The sequence below is a fragment of the Lepidochelys olivacea genome (assembly GCF_965140295.1).
Source record: "Lepidochelys olivacea isolate rLepOli2 genome assembly, chromosome: 3".
Taxonomy (NCBI): domain Eukaryota; kingdom Metazoa; phylum Chordata; order Testudines; family Cheloniidae; genus Lepidochelys; species Lepidochelys olivacea.
This window is the reverse complement of record NC_140413.1, coordinates 129,654,653-129,670,572: the sequence shown is the minus strand read 5'-3', so window position 1 is coordinate 129,670,572 and position 15,920 is coordinate 129,654,653. Positions and strand designations below refer to the sequence as shown.

The 15,920-nt window shown below is 40.1% G+C and overlaps 1 protein-coding gene across 1 annotated transcript in view; it reads left to right on the top strand.

Moving 5' to 3' along the window:
- The window catches only part of WDR27 (WD repeat domain 27), a 189,381-nt gene that overhangs the window by 119,470 nt on the left and 53,991 nt on the right, over positions 1–15,920 (top strand). Inside the window, exon 24 of the mRNA XM_084622670.1 lies at positions 1,486–1,584. Coding sequence (XP_084478796.1) covers positions 1,486–1,584 — 99 coding nt within the window. The remainder of the gene's footprint in view (positions 1–1,485; positions 1,585–15,920) is intronic.

The window sequence follows — 15,920 nt, the reverse complement described above, 5'->3', positions numbered from 1 at the left end:
AGGGCAGTTGTAGACTGATGCTGAGGGGAGGCTATTGCATGAATATACTGAACCACAGCCCCATGTAAAGGGAATGTAGAAGAATAGGTTGCATAGATGCTCCAGGCTCTATACCTGAATTTGGAGGAGGATTTTATTCTCACCAGCATTTCTGTATTTTCCGTGTGCAAAGACCTTTTACTCTGGCTTTGAGGGACCAGAATTTTCCTGTGTCCCTACCAAAAAAAGCCTAAATTTGACATTACAGTGTCTTTCAAAAAAATAATGTATTGTTACAACAAAGTCTGCTTATTCAAGCAGGCTTTCTTATGCTAGGCTCTGAAATGCTTTAATGAGTTCCATGTTCATCAGCACAACCACAGAGACATAGTGAAAAAGGAACATTCAATTTCTGGAATTGCTATAAAGCCTACTCAGATTGCTGTTTCACTCATACAGTGTTTTCTCAGATACCATTATAACATATTTTCTTCAACATTTTCTTTGCCATATCCTAAATCAGTTTTACTCAATGGTCTGTGTATTCCTTATACATTGTCTTTTTATGTGCTTTGAATATAAATACCAGACAATTGTGTGCCACATCTACTTCCTTTCTTCTTACCAGCTGAATGGGACAGTAGAGCAGAATCATGCACTGGCATCTGATTCCTTAAAATCTTTCTGCATACAAAAATACAGGATTTATTTTCAATACATTTAACTCAATTACGCAAAACAAAAGAACTAATGTTAGAAGTTTAAGAGCCTGATCCAAATCCCTTTGATGTCAGTCAGCTGTAGATTCGGACCTTAGTGCATTTCTGCTTTGGTACCATTTCATCAGTTAAAAGCTTGCAAACAGTAATTTTTTTCTACCAAATCTACCTTCTCATGTTTGGTTGACATTCATTTCCCCTCCACACACACCCTCCTGAAACATTTTTCTGGTCAAATCCTTATCAGTGCATCTGTGTCACTAATTATTTAGGAGTTCCATGTTATTGAGAACAATGTGTCAGCCGACAGCTGCTAAGACCCATGAACAGAGAGAAGACAATATTGTTTTAATGTGGCTGACCAACAAATAGCAGTTTTAATCATAGCCATTAAGATGGTAGGGCTTTTTATGCAAAAAGTAGATATTTAGAATTTCGAAGAACATCTTTATAGCAAAATAACCTGTTTAAGAACGATCAGACTTGGTACTGTTTCAGTGTCTACTTGAAACACATCCATATACCCTTTTCCCTCCCAAGAAAAAAGTTAGAGTTGCTCTTTTTCTAAACCATTTTTCCATTAGGATACTTTAGAACCTAACATTTGCTAAATCATTCTTGGTATTATAAAATGTCAGATCTATAGAATTTATATCTGCTTGGCTTTTGTGAAGTATTTACTATAGCTAAAACTTGTTAGCCAGAATGTGTATTCCTATCAAGCTATAATTTAAAGTTTTCAGTAGAAGTCTTAAAAATGAAAATGTAAACCCTTGTTGTCTTTTAGGCTTACATATATGAGATGCGTTCAAGCACCTTTTCCCATAAATTGGCAGGACACACGGAATCGGTGATCAACGTGGCTTTTAGTCCCTCATCTCCCCAGGTACACTTTTTTCCCCTTTCATCCTTTTTGTCATTTAAATGTATATGATCTTCATGGTAAATACCCTTGATGTCAGTAAAACATTCTCTCTCCCTTGTCCATCTATGTGATCTGAGTGGCATATAATAATAATTACAATCCATTGTGAGCGTTTACATTTATCCTTGTTATATACTGTACTAGCATCCATAATGAATTGAGTCTCTCATATAAATAAGCTCTTTACAAATCAGTTTATCTTCTGTATAGTTTATTTGAATTCAACCCGTTTTCCAGCTTCAGATTATGTAGTCTGAACTGGACTGGTGTTGGGAGTCCAGAAGATAACAGAGAAGACAAGTTTGAAACTGCTGTTGGCTCTCAGCTTCCCTTTATCCACAGCCCTCCAATAAGTGCTCTCCCTATGTCAACCCTGCTGCTGTTCTTAGCTGTCTCCTGGGTTGCAGGTAAATGAGGGTGAACCATGCAAGAATTTATGCTCCCCCAGTATTGCTGCTGCTTCTTTTGAGGCGATATTTTATGAGAAACAAGTTTTGTGAGGCTGAAGGCTATTTTTGTTAACCTTAGAGAACATAATTCATGTGACATGTCAGCAGAACATTTTTAACTCAAATTTTAGAATTATTTCTGGGTAGGTGCTTGACGCTGGCAAAGTTCAAGTGGTGGTACTAAACTCCTCCTCCTCCAGACATCAATTTAAATAGATCCCCTATGCTTAGTATCTGCAGTATTCCATTGTACTTTCCTTTACTTACTATAGGCAATATACTGAAATTTAAAAACTACAACTTTTACTTAGTCACCTATAGCAACTGTCAAGTTAAGAACTGTAGCTGAAGATACTTTTCTAGAATATTTGCTTTGCAGGTTTTCCATTTCTCACCCTCCTTTCGTCTTTCCTCCTTTTACAGGAGGAGAAATATTGTTTGAACTGTCATTGTAAAAGAAGCGAGCTTTGAATGGTTTATAGATGGGTTAAAAATAAAGAGGCAAAAGTGAGCATCATAGGGGATTCTAGCTACATTTGTTTCCAGTAATAAGCTGATGCAATAGCAGAGGGAGAAGGGATTTCTTGGAAGAGGTGATTCCATGCACAGACATCCTTAAAGTTGGTTCTAACCACATTGCCATCCCCCAGTAATATGCTGGCAAAATGTCTTTCTCAGATGCTGTGGCTCCTTATCCACTTTTGTCACAACAATGAGTTTATCAGTAAAACAAACAAAACACACACACCCCTTTTTATCTGGTTACATTTTGCCTGTGCAGTGTTTAAAAAAATAAAAAAAAACAAAAACAAAACACCAAATATTTGTTACAGCAAAGCTAAAGCTTATTTATAATAACATACTCGACGGTTATGAAAAGATGGTGCAGCAAGTCTAGGTTAGTGTCCGTATGAAAATAATACTAATGAATTCAGTAATACCTGAATTGTACATTTTAATAATTCTGGTAGCATGTTATCCTTCACTAGTTTATCTACGGCAGCAGTTTTCAAACTGTGGGGCGGGACCCCAAAGTGGGTCGTGATCCTGTTTTAATGGGGTCACCAGGGCTGGTTTTAGACTTGCTAGGGTTATGTAGTCATTTTTGTTGTCAGAAGGGGGCCACGGTGCATTGAAGTTTGAGAAACCCTGGTCTATGATTACTGTGCTCTTAATATATGAGAAATTTGCATTAGAAGAAATTTAAGTTGTTTCTGGACTTATTTTCAAGGATTAAAATTGTCCTTTAAACTAAGTGTTTTTGCGGTGCCTAGCACAATGGAGTTTTGATCTGGATTTGGCAAGTGCTACATTAATACAAACTGCTAATGTCTATGGTTAATCTTTGACAGATTGTCTCATTTTTATGTTTGGTCCTTTTTTATAGAATTTATTGGACTATTTAATGGATTAAATGTTTAGCACTTTCCATTTTTTCTATATACAGATAAATGACTGCTATTCTTATATAGCCAGCCTCGTCCTTTATGCTGCACCACATCATATACCCTTGGCATCAATACTTAGATATCTTTTCTCTGGCAATAACTAGACTGGGACTCCAGATATCTGGGTTGTGTCCTATGCCCAGCTATGCCACAGACTTTTTGGGAGATCTCAGGCAATTTACATAATTGCTTCTTATGCCTCAGTTACCCATCATTGCAATGGGAATAATATATCACTCTCTGAGCAGTGTTTCTAGTAAAAGTGTTAGTATTTGAGTGCCAGAACAAAGTTAGAGAAATAGTAGGGTCAAGGATTTTACTTTCTTTATTTTATGAGCTAAAGGAGCAAAAAAGATTTATGTGCTAATGTATGCCTTAAAGTGCAGGTATAATTGCTATGACTAATTCTGTAATAGATGTAAAGGTTGTATCTGTAGATGAATGTATTATGGAGACGGATGTCATCACACTTGATGTCTCACCAGTCCATACACTGTGCATCTTTGCATTCTTGAATATGCATGTGCTTCAGTTGCAATATGACTATGATGTTTATGATGTAACCTATGGTACAGAGGGTGATAGGTGGATTTTTATTATTAATTTTGTGTTTGACTCAAACTGTAGTATACAGAGGGAAAAGTCGTACACTGTAAACTATTTGGACCAACTTCAGATCTGCAATAAATGGTTAAACAGCCAAGTTATATAAGCCTTTGAGTAACTGACATTGGAACATGCTGACAGAGTCTTAGATTTTAGCAGCTAAATTACCCAAAGATTCTGTCCACACTGAGCACACTCCAGCTTGGTGTTGAGCTGGACTTCCCCTGCAATTGCAGCTCTGGGCTACTGTGGGTTATACTGGGTCTAGGGCCAGCTAACAGTATGTGAACTGAGTATAGGGAGCCTGTCACTTCTGTGTTCTCAGACTCCCTTCTCACAGATAGATCTGCACAGGAGCCATAGAAAGCATCATATCAATTTTCTGCTGACCTGCATGCATGAAGTTATCTGTACAGCTGCCAGTTGGGAAACGTGGTTGTAGATTTCTCAGATAGTTGAAGTTAGTGCTAAAATCACCATAGTATTCAGAACTGGCTACAGATAACTTTGGATGTGTCTGAAAAAATGAATTATCCTTTACTAGCTTCTACCACAATATATTTCTCCTAGTGGTCACATCTGGAGATTTCAATTTAGAAAAAAAATCTGTGTGAAAACTTCATTCTTCTGATGTATTGGGTCACCAGTGACTGTTCACTTAATCATCATCGACATGTCATTTTCCCACAAGCAAGCCAGTTTTTGTAAAGTCAGGGAAAATTCTTTTTCAGATTTTTATTTACTGATTTTGGCTTTGATTGGTGTTAAATCAATCTTAGGTTATCCTTATATAGACATGCATTTTTTTCAATATCATAAATAGTACATTGAACATTAAGACTCTGCAGTAGCTTGTCAGAGCTTGAATTATGTGATTTTAGGACATGGGGCCAAATTAATATCTGTGATCCCATTGAAGTGAAGTCAGTTGCACCAAAGGGGTCTTCGACTCAGAATGGTTTGTCTCTCTGCGGCCAGTTCAGTTTTTTGTCTGCACTAATTTACCAACGTGCCAAAACTAGAAGGATGCATGGCTCATTAGTTTTGAGACAGTTACTGTTTAGCCCTTTAAAGAAATACATACTTTGTGTCTGAGGGGGATACTTGTCCACCTTCTATCTACTTTAAGCTTTCCCAAGAAACTAAACTTCAAGGAGTAAAAAGTGCCACTGAGTTGTAAAAATCCTTTTACAGAGATTATAGACTCCTAGACTCTAAGGCTGGAAGGGACCGTCATGATCATCTAGTCTAACCTCCTGCACATATCAGGCCACAAAACCTCACTCACCCATGCTGCAGAGGAAGGTGAACCCCCACACCCCCAGAATCTCTGCCACTAGTAACCTCCCTCCAACCTAACAGTTCACCTTTCAGTATGACTCACTGTAGTCTTTCTCCTTTAACTAATTCCTCATCCACTTTTTAATTCTAATATGAATCCCCATCTTCTCCAATTTAACTAATAATTTCCCATTTGGAACTGTATTAGATGCCATACTGATATCCAGGCAGATTAGATCTACTACATTTCCTTTGTCTAAAAATCAGTTATCAAAGAAGGAGATCAGGTTGATCTGGCACGAGCTATCTTTTGTAAAACCATATTGTATTTTATCCCAATCACTGCACACCTCTATGTCCTTAGCTACTTTCTCTTTCAAAAATGTTTTCTGCACCAGTAGTTCTGGTTCTTCCATTTGGGAACAGCGAGACATCAAGATGATTTGGAAAATTCTTGTGCAGATATTCCAATGTCACTAGAATGGCCAAGGATAGATACAGACTTACAAAAACATGCTTTTTAAGGAACAGAGAAAACGTCGTAAGTTCTATGCACCTATTCATCCATTCTAGAACCTTCTCTAGCTTAGTTTTCCCAATAACGTGAGCTTCATGTTCCAATTCAGTTGTTAAACTGGCTGATGAACCAGAGAAGGCTGAGAGAAAGACCATTACATGTTTCTCCCAACCTGGTCTGTCTTTTATGCCAAGTCTCCAATCCTTCATCCACAATGACTTGAGATCTGTCAAACTCAGCCTTTTTATATCCACTACTTTAGCTGGAGAAGAAGTTGTTTCAGCAGCCCATACATCTTTGAAACAGTTTGTAATGGTACTCTATCTTCGTTAGGAAATGTGGGTCTTAGCCAAAGCTTATGTTGCAATTTGGTCTAGAGGAATGCTACCACCTCTGCCTTGCTGAATCCAAAGAAGACAGCTGCATTAAAAGAAAGAGACCTACTGTTAAACTTGCATATGACGTGCCATTCAAGGTTCAGTATGTTCTCTCCTCATGTCATTGGGCTAAATTCTTCCCTCCCACCTATGCAATCCCATAGACTTCAATGGGGCTTCACTGATGCATGTGAGAGCAGAATTTGGCCCAATGTGTCTCTAGACTAGATGTGTACTTTCGCCCAAATCCTTCTGTCCAATGTAGTCAAATGCAAATATTTTAAATCTTGTTAGTAAAGTTTCATTTAAGTACAGTAACTCCTCATTTAACGTTGTAGTTATGTTCCTGAAAAATGCAACTTTAAGTGAAACGATGTTAAATGAATCAAATTTTCCCATAAGATTTAATGTAAATGCAGAGGGTTAGGTTCCAAGGACATTTTTGGGGGGCAGACAAAAAGCATTATATACTGTACAGTACTGTACTGTGGTTGGGAAGTGCCCCTGGCTTACCCCATACAGGCACAGCCCGCTGCAGGCAAGGACGCTAGGAAGCACCTTAGCAGCAGCAGTGGCAGCTTACCTGGAGAAGAACAGGTGCTGACTTTGCCAGGGGATGCTCCAGGCCTGCCTCTTCCCATCCCCGCTCCACTCCAGGCCCACCTCTTCCCACCCCCATTCCACCTCCTCTCTGGAGCATGCCGCATCCCCGCTCCTTCTCCCCCTCCTCCCTCCAGAAAGTCCTAAGCCAAACAGCTATTAGGACTTTCTAGGAGGGAGGGGAGGAATGGAGAAATGGCGCTTCCCTGCTCCTTCCCCTCCCTCCCAGAAAGTCCTAAGTGCCGCCAAACAGCTGTTTGGCAGTGGGGGAATTGCTGGGAGGGAGGGGGAGGAGGCAGAGAAGAGGAACTTGTGCAATGCTCCCTTGTAAAGTCACTGCTCTTCCACAAAATCTTACAAGCAGTGGACAGAGCAGGCAGCCAAACAACATTATAAGGAGCATTGCACCAACTTTAAACGAGCATGTTCCCTAATGGAGCAGCAACGTAACTTTGAAATAACGTTAAGTGGGAGGACGTTAAGTGAGAAGTTACTGTATAGTAATAATAAAAGAAAATGCAGCTTATAAAAGTAATCTTTTATCAGCAAAGTTTTTAAAAAAGAATATCAAGATAGTACTTAGACAAGACTTTAGTTATTTAAAATTTATATCACTCATTACTAAAGTTAGAATGCCACACATCAATAAAACAATTCAAAAATTAACAGAATGAGCCTTTAAATTAAAGGCATAACAGAACATCCTGCACGCTTATAGAATCATAACGGTCTAATTCCCAACTATTAAATGGATTCAGAGATCTATCCAAAGCATTAACCATATAAATACAACCTGTACTATGCTCTGAATTTTGCCAAATGTAGGCCAACATTTAAAAGGACAACTACCCTGATTTTCAGGGCCTGGTTCCTCAATACTTTTTGGAAATCAGGCCCCAGACAAATGTGAAGTTGGGCACCCAAAAGTGAGGCATCCAAAACGCGCTGGCTACTTTTGAATATCTTGGCTTTGGGCTTTCTTGAACTACTGGAGGGAGCAGACTTCAGATCTGTAGATCTGTCCTGCTGCTGGTGCCAGGGACTTTGACCTCATGAACCAATAGTTGGAATGACCCAGCCAATTGTAACTTCCTCAGTGAGACACAGGGAAAGAGGGATTCTCTCCGTTAATTCATTACAAAGTGTCTTCATTTGCTTATGTAGTTCTCATCTGTTTCTCTACATCAGGGGTTCTCAAATCTCATTGCACCGCAACTTCCTTCTGACAACAAAAATTACTACATGACCTGAGGAGGGGAGACAGAAGTCTGAGCCGGCCAAGCCCCGCTGCTCTGGGAGGGAAGAAGGGGGGCAAAGGCAGGGGGGCCAAAGCTGAAGCCCCAGGACTTCAGCCCTAGGGAAGGGGGCTGTAACCTGAGCCCTGCCACCCAGGGTTGAAGCCCTCGGGCTTCGGTTTTGGCCCCAGGTGGTAGAGCTTGGGCTTCAGCCCTGGGCCCCAGCAAGTTTAAGCCAGCCCTGGCAACCCCATTAAAATGGGGTCGTGACCCACTTTGGGGTCCTGACCCCCAGTTCGAGAACTGCTGCTCTACATCTATCAGGCAGACAAGCCGGTGGGAGAACACAGATTTTAATAGAAAGCACAAACATTGTGTCTCAGTTAGTGTAAGACTTCACATTCTGCGGAAGATAAACTTGTTTATGCCAATGAAACTATTCTAAGCACACATGACAGCTGTGAAAAGGTGGGGGGGTGATCTTTTTTGTTTTAAAAAAAGCTTTCCATAAGTGAACAAAGCTACACAAGGACAACTTAGTTTAATCAAGGGACTCTGCAAGATTACATGTGTTGCCAGCAAGCCACAGCTGTACACCACATGAGTATGGTTAAATGTGATTGCTACTATCAGGGATGTGTAGAAGTTTCTCATTGCATAGCACATTGATAATAAAGTACTCTAGAGTATTTCTTACAAGTTTAGATATTTTATTGAATAGTGTTGTAGTTTTAGAAATATTTACATTTTAGTGGTGAGGGAGAATACTATACACTAGACTACACAACTGTTCAGCTTTATAGCGAAAGTCCACTTAAAAAGACTCCTGACCCATAGAGAGGCAGATCACTGGTGGATTGGGGAGGGAGAGGGTTGACTGGGCAAAAGGGCAGGGAAGTTGCTAACAGAAGCTAGAGGTGCAGGAATAGGATCTGTTGGGGTCCCTGAAGGAAAGGCAGTTGTGGGGAGTCAGACACCTGGCAAGCTGGAGAGAGGGAAGCAATCACGGGGGAATGCTGTAGAGAGGACTAAACTAACTAAAGGAACTGGAGAGAAAGTACCCACAAATGTGCGGGAAAATAAGAGACAATATTGACTATTGAGGGACAGAAAATTCTGGTCTTGGATGATATACAAGAGCTTGTAAAATAACGGTTTGATAAAAATGTTACACATTATAGGAAGGTCCCTTCTCTCTCTCGCGCTCTCACACACACACACACACTTCAAAACACCATCTATTTAAAATCTTAGCAGTAGCAATTAAGGAATGTATCACAAAGAAAAGTCCTGAAATTAAAATAAGGCTACACCAAATAAAACAAATACAAGATGGAATAAATCACATCCCATATCTTATAGTCCTTGGAACAGCTCAGAGAAATCTGGGTCTTAGCAAACAGCGGATAAATTATTAAAAGAAAAGACAGACAACTTCTGTGTCAAATTAAAGTATCAACAGAAAATGTTCCCAACCTTCCAGAAGAGTATGATATAGTCATATACAACATCTTGGTCCAGCTGCTGGAACACGTATGAGTTGTGCTCAGCACAGTATGGGAGACAAAGCAAATGTACTGTTAAATCATCTTTTATGCCTCCTCCCCTACAATCTTCCAATCCCTAGCATAAAGTAGAGAGGCCTCAGGATTGCTATACTTTGTGCCAGCTGCCAGCAGCCCCCCAAGTGCTGACCTGGCAGCCAGGGATGCCTCAGCCATGCCCTTCTTGCTTCCAGACAAACCCCCTTTTATGGGGGAGGCTGGAAAGAGTATATGCTGATATTGTGACTGTCACCCAATAATTAACCCATGACAGGAAAATGCTCAGGGGGGCATGTTTCTAGCAGTTTTATTTCTGCAGAGTAGACACCAAGATCTGTCCATATCCATACCTACTCATGTATAATGATGCTATTCCAACCTCAGGAGACTGATTCATCTGCAGGTTTGCTCACAATTAACCAAACCCCAGCTTCACTTTCTACCACCATTGTTAATGTCACATTGTTACTTCCTATGTGACATCATTTATCTTTAGAATAGAGATGTCTGGTTCGTGACCCTTGGCCAGGAGGTTTTGGCTTCCACTCAGATCTGGCCCTTTCCTGTTAACGGAGGCATGGTGGGGGTACCCAAGTCCCTGTGAGAAGCAACACAACGTTGTCTTCTCTGCACAGAGTCTAAATCTGCTGCCTTGAGCTACTTACTACCTATGTGTTTCTTCAGTTTGGGGTATGACCCCTATAGTCCAAAATGTCAATAGTTTCCCCAAAGAGGCCAAATGAGCTCGAGGCGCTGGCTCTCAAAGGGGTTGTGGTTGGAGAAGGCACTGCTTGAAGGGCTTACTTGCTCTGTAGTCACCTCTCAGACCCAATCTTCTGTGTGGCTTCCTAGAGAAGGATTCACCTCTCCTACAGTCTGTCCACCACCCTTTTGGCTAGGTTTCTGAGCGCCTTTTAACGCTCTCGTACAGCCAGAGCATTCTTGGCAGGTCCAGAGGGGCGGGGCTACCTGAGCCCAGTATTGCCTTTTATCCACTTTGAGCCCTGAGTGGGGTTATATACCCCATCACAGGGCCAAATTCAGAGGGGAACTGTAAAGGTGTGTGAGTTTTTAAATTACATGTTAAGTCGTATGCAGTGTTATTGTAGTCATGTTGGTCCCAGGATATTAGAAAGACAAGGTGGGTGAGCTAATATCTTTTATTGGACCAACTTCTGTTGGTGAGAGACACAAGCTTTCGAGCTTACACAGGTCCTGAAGACAACTGGGTTTCAATTAGAAGACTATCTTTATTCCTATGATACCAAATGTCATCATGTGTAATTTTGTTCACAGCAAAGGTTCAAAGAGTATTAAAAGCACATGTAATTGAGCAGATTACTTGTCAGAGGGCCAGATCTGTTAGGAAGGAGGCTGGGCGAGTATGTTCAGAGTTTCAGGTTAGGACTGTGTGCTGCAAGAGATTAAAGGAGAAGCTCTAGGGTGAAACTCTGGTCCTATTCAAATCACTGGAAAACTGTTGTTGACTTTGGTGTGACCGGAATTTCACTCCTGATTTCTAGCAAGAGCAATATAGAGGGCTGGCCCATGGCCCATTTGTATAGGGGTACGAGTGAATCTGTAAGAGAATTAAGTGGGAAGAGAATGAGAAACAGACAAATTCTATGAAGTAACTTCTGTCTGCATAGGAAATATCCTGAGCCAAAAATAAGCTTGTGATTTTTTTGTACATTTTGGCCTAAACTTTATTGTAGATTAATTTTTAGTTAATATTGTTAAAGCAACAAAAGACCTTACCCACACATTAGGTTTTATTATCATTAGAGTCATCATTTATGTTGTATTACAGATTGAATTTTATTCCATTGACTATCAGTGTGTCAAGAAGCAGGAAGGAATAGCTAAAATGTAATAAAATGTAAAATGTAGCCTAATATTTAGGCTAGGCAACAGTTGTCACAGAGTAATTTAAAATATCTATTTAAAGGAAACAATATCTGGAAAGTAAAAGAATCCAGGAGCTGAGCACAACTTGTTTATTTCTTCCCCCTACCCCAAAAAGTACTTCTCACATCTTGGTTGGAGAGCGAAAAATAGCAGTGTAGATGTTTGGGCTGCGGTTGGAGCCTGGGCTCTGAGACCCACACTGGGATCTCAGAGCCCGGGCTTCAATCCGAGCCCAAATGTCTACCCTACAATTTTATAGCCCTATCGGCTGACCTGGGCCAGCTGTGGCTGTGCCGCGGGTCTTTTATTGCAGTGTAGACATACCCATAGAGACCATGCACTCCTAGTATAAGTTAAATTAACCCCCAGACTTCTCTAGCTCATACTGGAGCTGGTATAAATCAGCCCACAAGATCAGGGAGCTGCCTTCTGTTCCCTGATTCTCCCCACACTCTTCTTCACTGAACAGAACTCAAGACTCAGGGGAGAATCTATGTTGCATTAATGGTGGCTTTTTACATTCAATTTGATATAGTCATAATGAAACACATTGTTTCCTCTACACTCCAATTGAGCAGTTTTTCACATGAGTAGTGTCATTGAAATCAGTGGAATTACTCACATGAGTAACAGGTCACCAGCTGGGAGGAAGGGGATCTCAGACTAGACCATTATGTCTAAGAACCCTGTTGATAAAAACTTTCCATTTTTTTAACAGCAGTAATTTTTCTGTGTGTGTCAGGTGGTAGGATGAAGTTCACCAATAGTGAACAATGCTTTCAGCAGTATCAAAGTTAATGACATCATGTAGTAATTTCCTTCCTAAATTTCTTTTGTTTCCTAATCCAAGCTGGCACTGTGCTCTCAGTTCTTTGGTTATATATCTTTTAAGGGGAACTACTTTCCCATGTATTATTGAACTCTCAAAGAAATCTGGAAGCCCTTTCCTTGGATCCTCAACCTGAAACACTACGACTGAAACTCAGTCATATTACATCTGAATAACACTAGGAATTTTACTGGTTTGAACTTTGATCTGGCCCACCTAGTTCCAGTAGTAGCTAGCCAGATACAGTAACAACGCTCAATTATGGAACATTCCTTGTAATGTTAACTATTTAGGAAAACCCCTGTGACTGTCCCCCTTTTACCACTGTATTTCTATTTATGCATGCTCTTAATCCTGTATATTTTTCATTACTCATATGCCAGATTGAATATATCAAACTTTAAAAATAATCATGCACTTCACTGATGCCTCAAAGATCTGTTAGGCAAATTTTGCTTCCAGTGCTGCCTTGTATGTTATCTTTGAAGTGCAAACACACTTATGCAATATTGGCACTTTAAAATAATGTTGACAGATTGCGCCACAACAAAGAGAAGCAGAATCAGTTAAAATGATGAAAGGGTATGTGGTGAAGATGACCATGAAGTAAATGAGGTATGAGTCTACTATTGGTTGGACCCTTTTTTACACACTTAACTTAAGCAAAATATTAGCGTATGACTGTACAATATAGAAGGCATATCATTATATTAATAGAATTCAGGTGATTAAAATATTCTAAGTAATTAGGGCCAGACTGTTGTTAAACCACCATTATGCCTAAGTAATAACATTGATTTCAATGGAATTACTCCATTTCTCTGTATAAGCATAATGAAGAGCATGACCTGGGCCTTAGTGTTTCTAAGTGTTTCTGCATCAGTAAAAAGTAGTGAATTCAAAATAGTTGTTAATGTTCTTGCTAGTCAACCATGGAAAAGTTTGCAATGTATAGACACATTTTCAAAATGTAAAGGATCTCAATCTAAGTTTGGGAGATAGGATTGATTAAAAGTTTCTAAAAAAATGTGTACACTAAGTTGCCTAAAGATAAAACGGTGGCAGCTTTTTGTGAGAACTATTGGTAAAACAAATAATCTTGTATTTTTTATAAAAACATATTAGTAATGAGGAGTTGGGGGGGAATGTACAGTTAGAATGATTATATGTATGGGAAAACGGAAGAAAACTAAATTTAGCTTACTATAATATTATTTACATTATCACTTGAAGATGCATAACATGGTCAAAAATCATGTCCTAGATTTGAGATGGAATGTGTATATATACATAAATAATATATACATATTTTATATTTAAATATGTAATAAATTTGACCAAGATGTGACAACTGCGGGTGTCTCGCAAATTATTTTTTTTACAAATAGAAGATCTGGTCTTCACTTTGACCATTTAAAACTTTTGGTCTACCATATCAAAGGAGTCAAATTTTTGTAATGCTTTGTAATCTGCAGCGTTCTTTCCAAACAAAACACCCAAATGTAAATACTGAGGTACAGTATCTGAAGATAAAGCTTAAATCCAGCTGGTACAGTGAGGCCATATTCCTTTGAGATTTTGGCTACATAGACAGGAAGTTGTGGATTAGGCTCTAGTGAGCTATTGCCAAGAAACACTGAGCATATTTTACTTATCTGGAAAATACATTTTGCATCAGATGAGCTGTTATTTTCAGCAACGTTCAGTTAATGTTAAAATATGAACTAGTTTGCTAACAGTTTCTCACCACCGAAGTTCAAGAGTGGCAGATAATGCATTAATTTTGTTTAGGCAGATGGGGCATACTAGTGTTCATAAAACTTATTTACATGATGCTGTCAGAGTGACCTATCTGTTACTCATGTTTATCTCAAATATACTGTTACCCCTTTTGATCCAAGCAGTTAGCCAATATTTGGGGTCTTGTGAGTTGTTCCATTATGGGGGGAAATTGATGATGAAGTCAAGTATATCTTTGATACAGTTCTCTTTATTTATAAAGAATGAATATAAAATCCCGAGTCCCTGTCAAACAGCTGGTGATCGTTTCTTGGCTGCTACTTTGAATGGTGATCACCTATGTGTATTCCACTGAGGGTGCACAAGAGTTCCATGTGCCTTAGACCAGAAGATTTTTCACTTGCAGTGTCCATTGGTCCACACCTGCACCTTATGCCTCCTCGTGTGCTGAACCAAGGGCATAAGGGGAAGTGCAGACCTATTTCCTTTCTGCCGATTAAGGTCTGAAACAGAGTCCCTCAGCATTCCTGCTTCTAAATCAGGGTTTTTTTGGAAATAGTTCTACTCTTTTCTAGGTAGGTAGATAGTTTTAGTACTTAGTAAGTTAAGTGTTTTTGGAATCAGAGGGGCATTCCTCTCTGTTACCCCTCTCTTTTGGGGTACTTAATATGCCTAAGATCCCTGGCTTGAAGTCCTGCATGGCCTGCCCCCAGGTCTTCCCAGGGAGTGACTTATACGAGTCTTGATTATGTTGCCTTGGGGAGTCATACATCCCTTCCAGTGAAATGTTCTTTTTTTGCATTCATTCTTTTCTACCCCGAACCCAGCCATCTTGTGAATTCTGGCTCTGAAGACACCCGAGGGAGTGGTTGATGAGCCCCAGTCTGACCTCCCTGCACATTGGCCAGAGGCACCTAATGGTGTCCTTCCTGGTCTGACACTCTCTGGCTACAGATCATCAGATACCAGGCCTAAGGACTATAACAGGCAAAGACAGGAGGGGCGAAAGGTCAAGCACCCTCATAAGAAGCAGGGAAATCCCCATCCCAAGTGGTGAACTGCCTCCCCTATACCCTCCAAATCTAGTGAGACTCTGCACCCTAATATGGGAGTGTCAGGAGCTCACAGGGAGCATGGATCCATACCACCAATACTGAGAGCTAAGAGTGTCCCAAAACTGCTGACCTAAGAAGAGGTAGGATTCTGGGACAGATCCCTATACCAGCAAAGGAGCAATTGTCGACTGGACCAATGGTACTGTACCACAGCAAGGTGAAAGACTTGGTACTGGTGCTCACCATCCAGCCTAACTCAGCATCATTGGCTCCATCAAGAGGCAGAAGCTCCCCAACCATTAGCTCTGAATATACTGTCCTTGATGACCTGGCTGTATATTCAGAACCAGAGTCATTGATACTCTCAAAATCAATAGTCTCTAGGTAGAGACCCACACCATCCCTGCACAAAAAAAATCCATTTTAGTTCCAACACAAATTATAAAATTTATTGAAGTCATTCCAGACTCTAGTGCAGCCAAAACATTCTTCTGCCAGGACAGATTCCACATGATGTGAGACTTCATTGCCCAGTTTCAACGGAGCCCTCAGACTACAGTTCTGTCCTGCCTGGTCCTTCTAGGCCAGTAGCTCTCAACCTTTCCAGACTATTATACCCCTCTCAGGAGTCTGATTTGTCTTGTGTACCCCAAGTTTCACCTCACTTAAAAACTACTTGCTTATAAAATCAGACATAAAAATACAAAG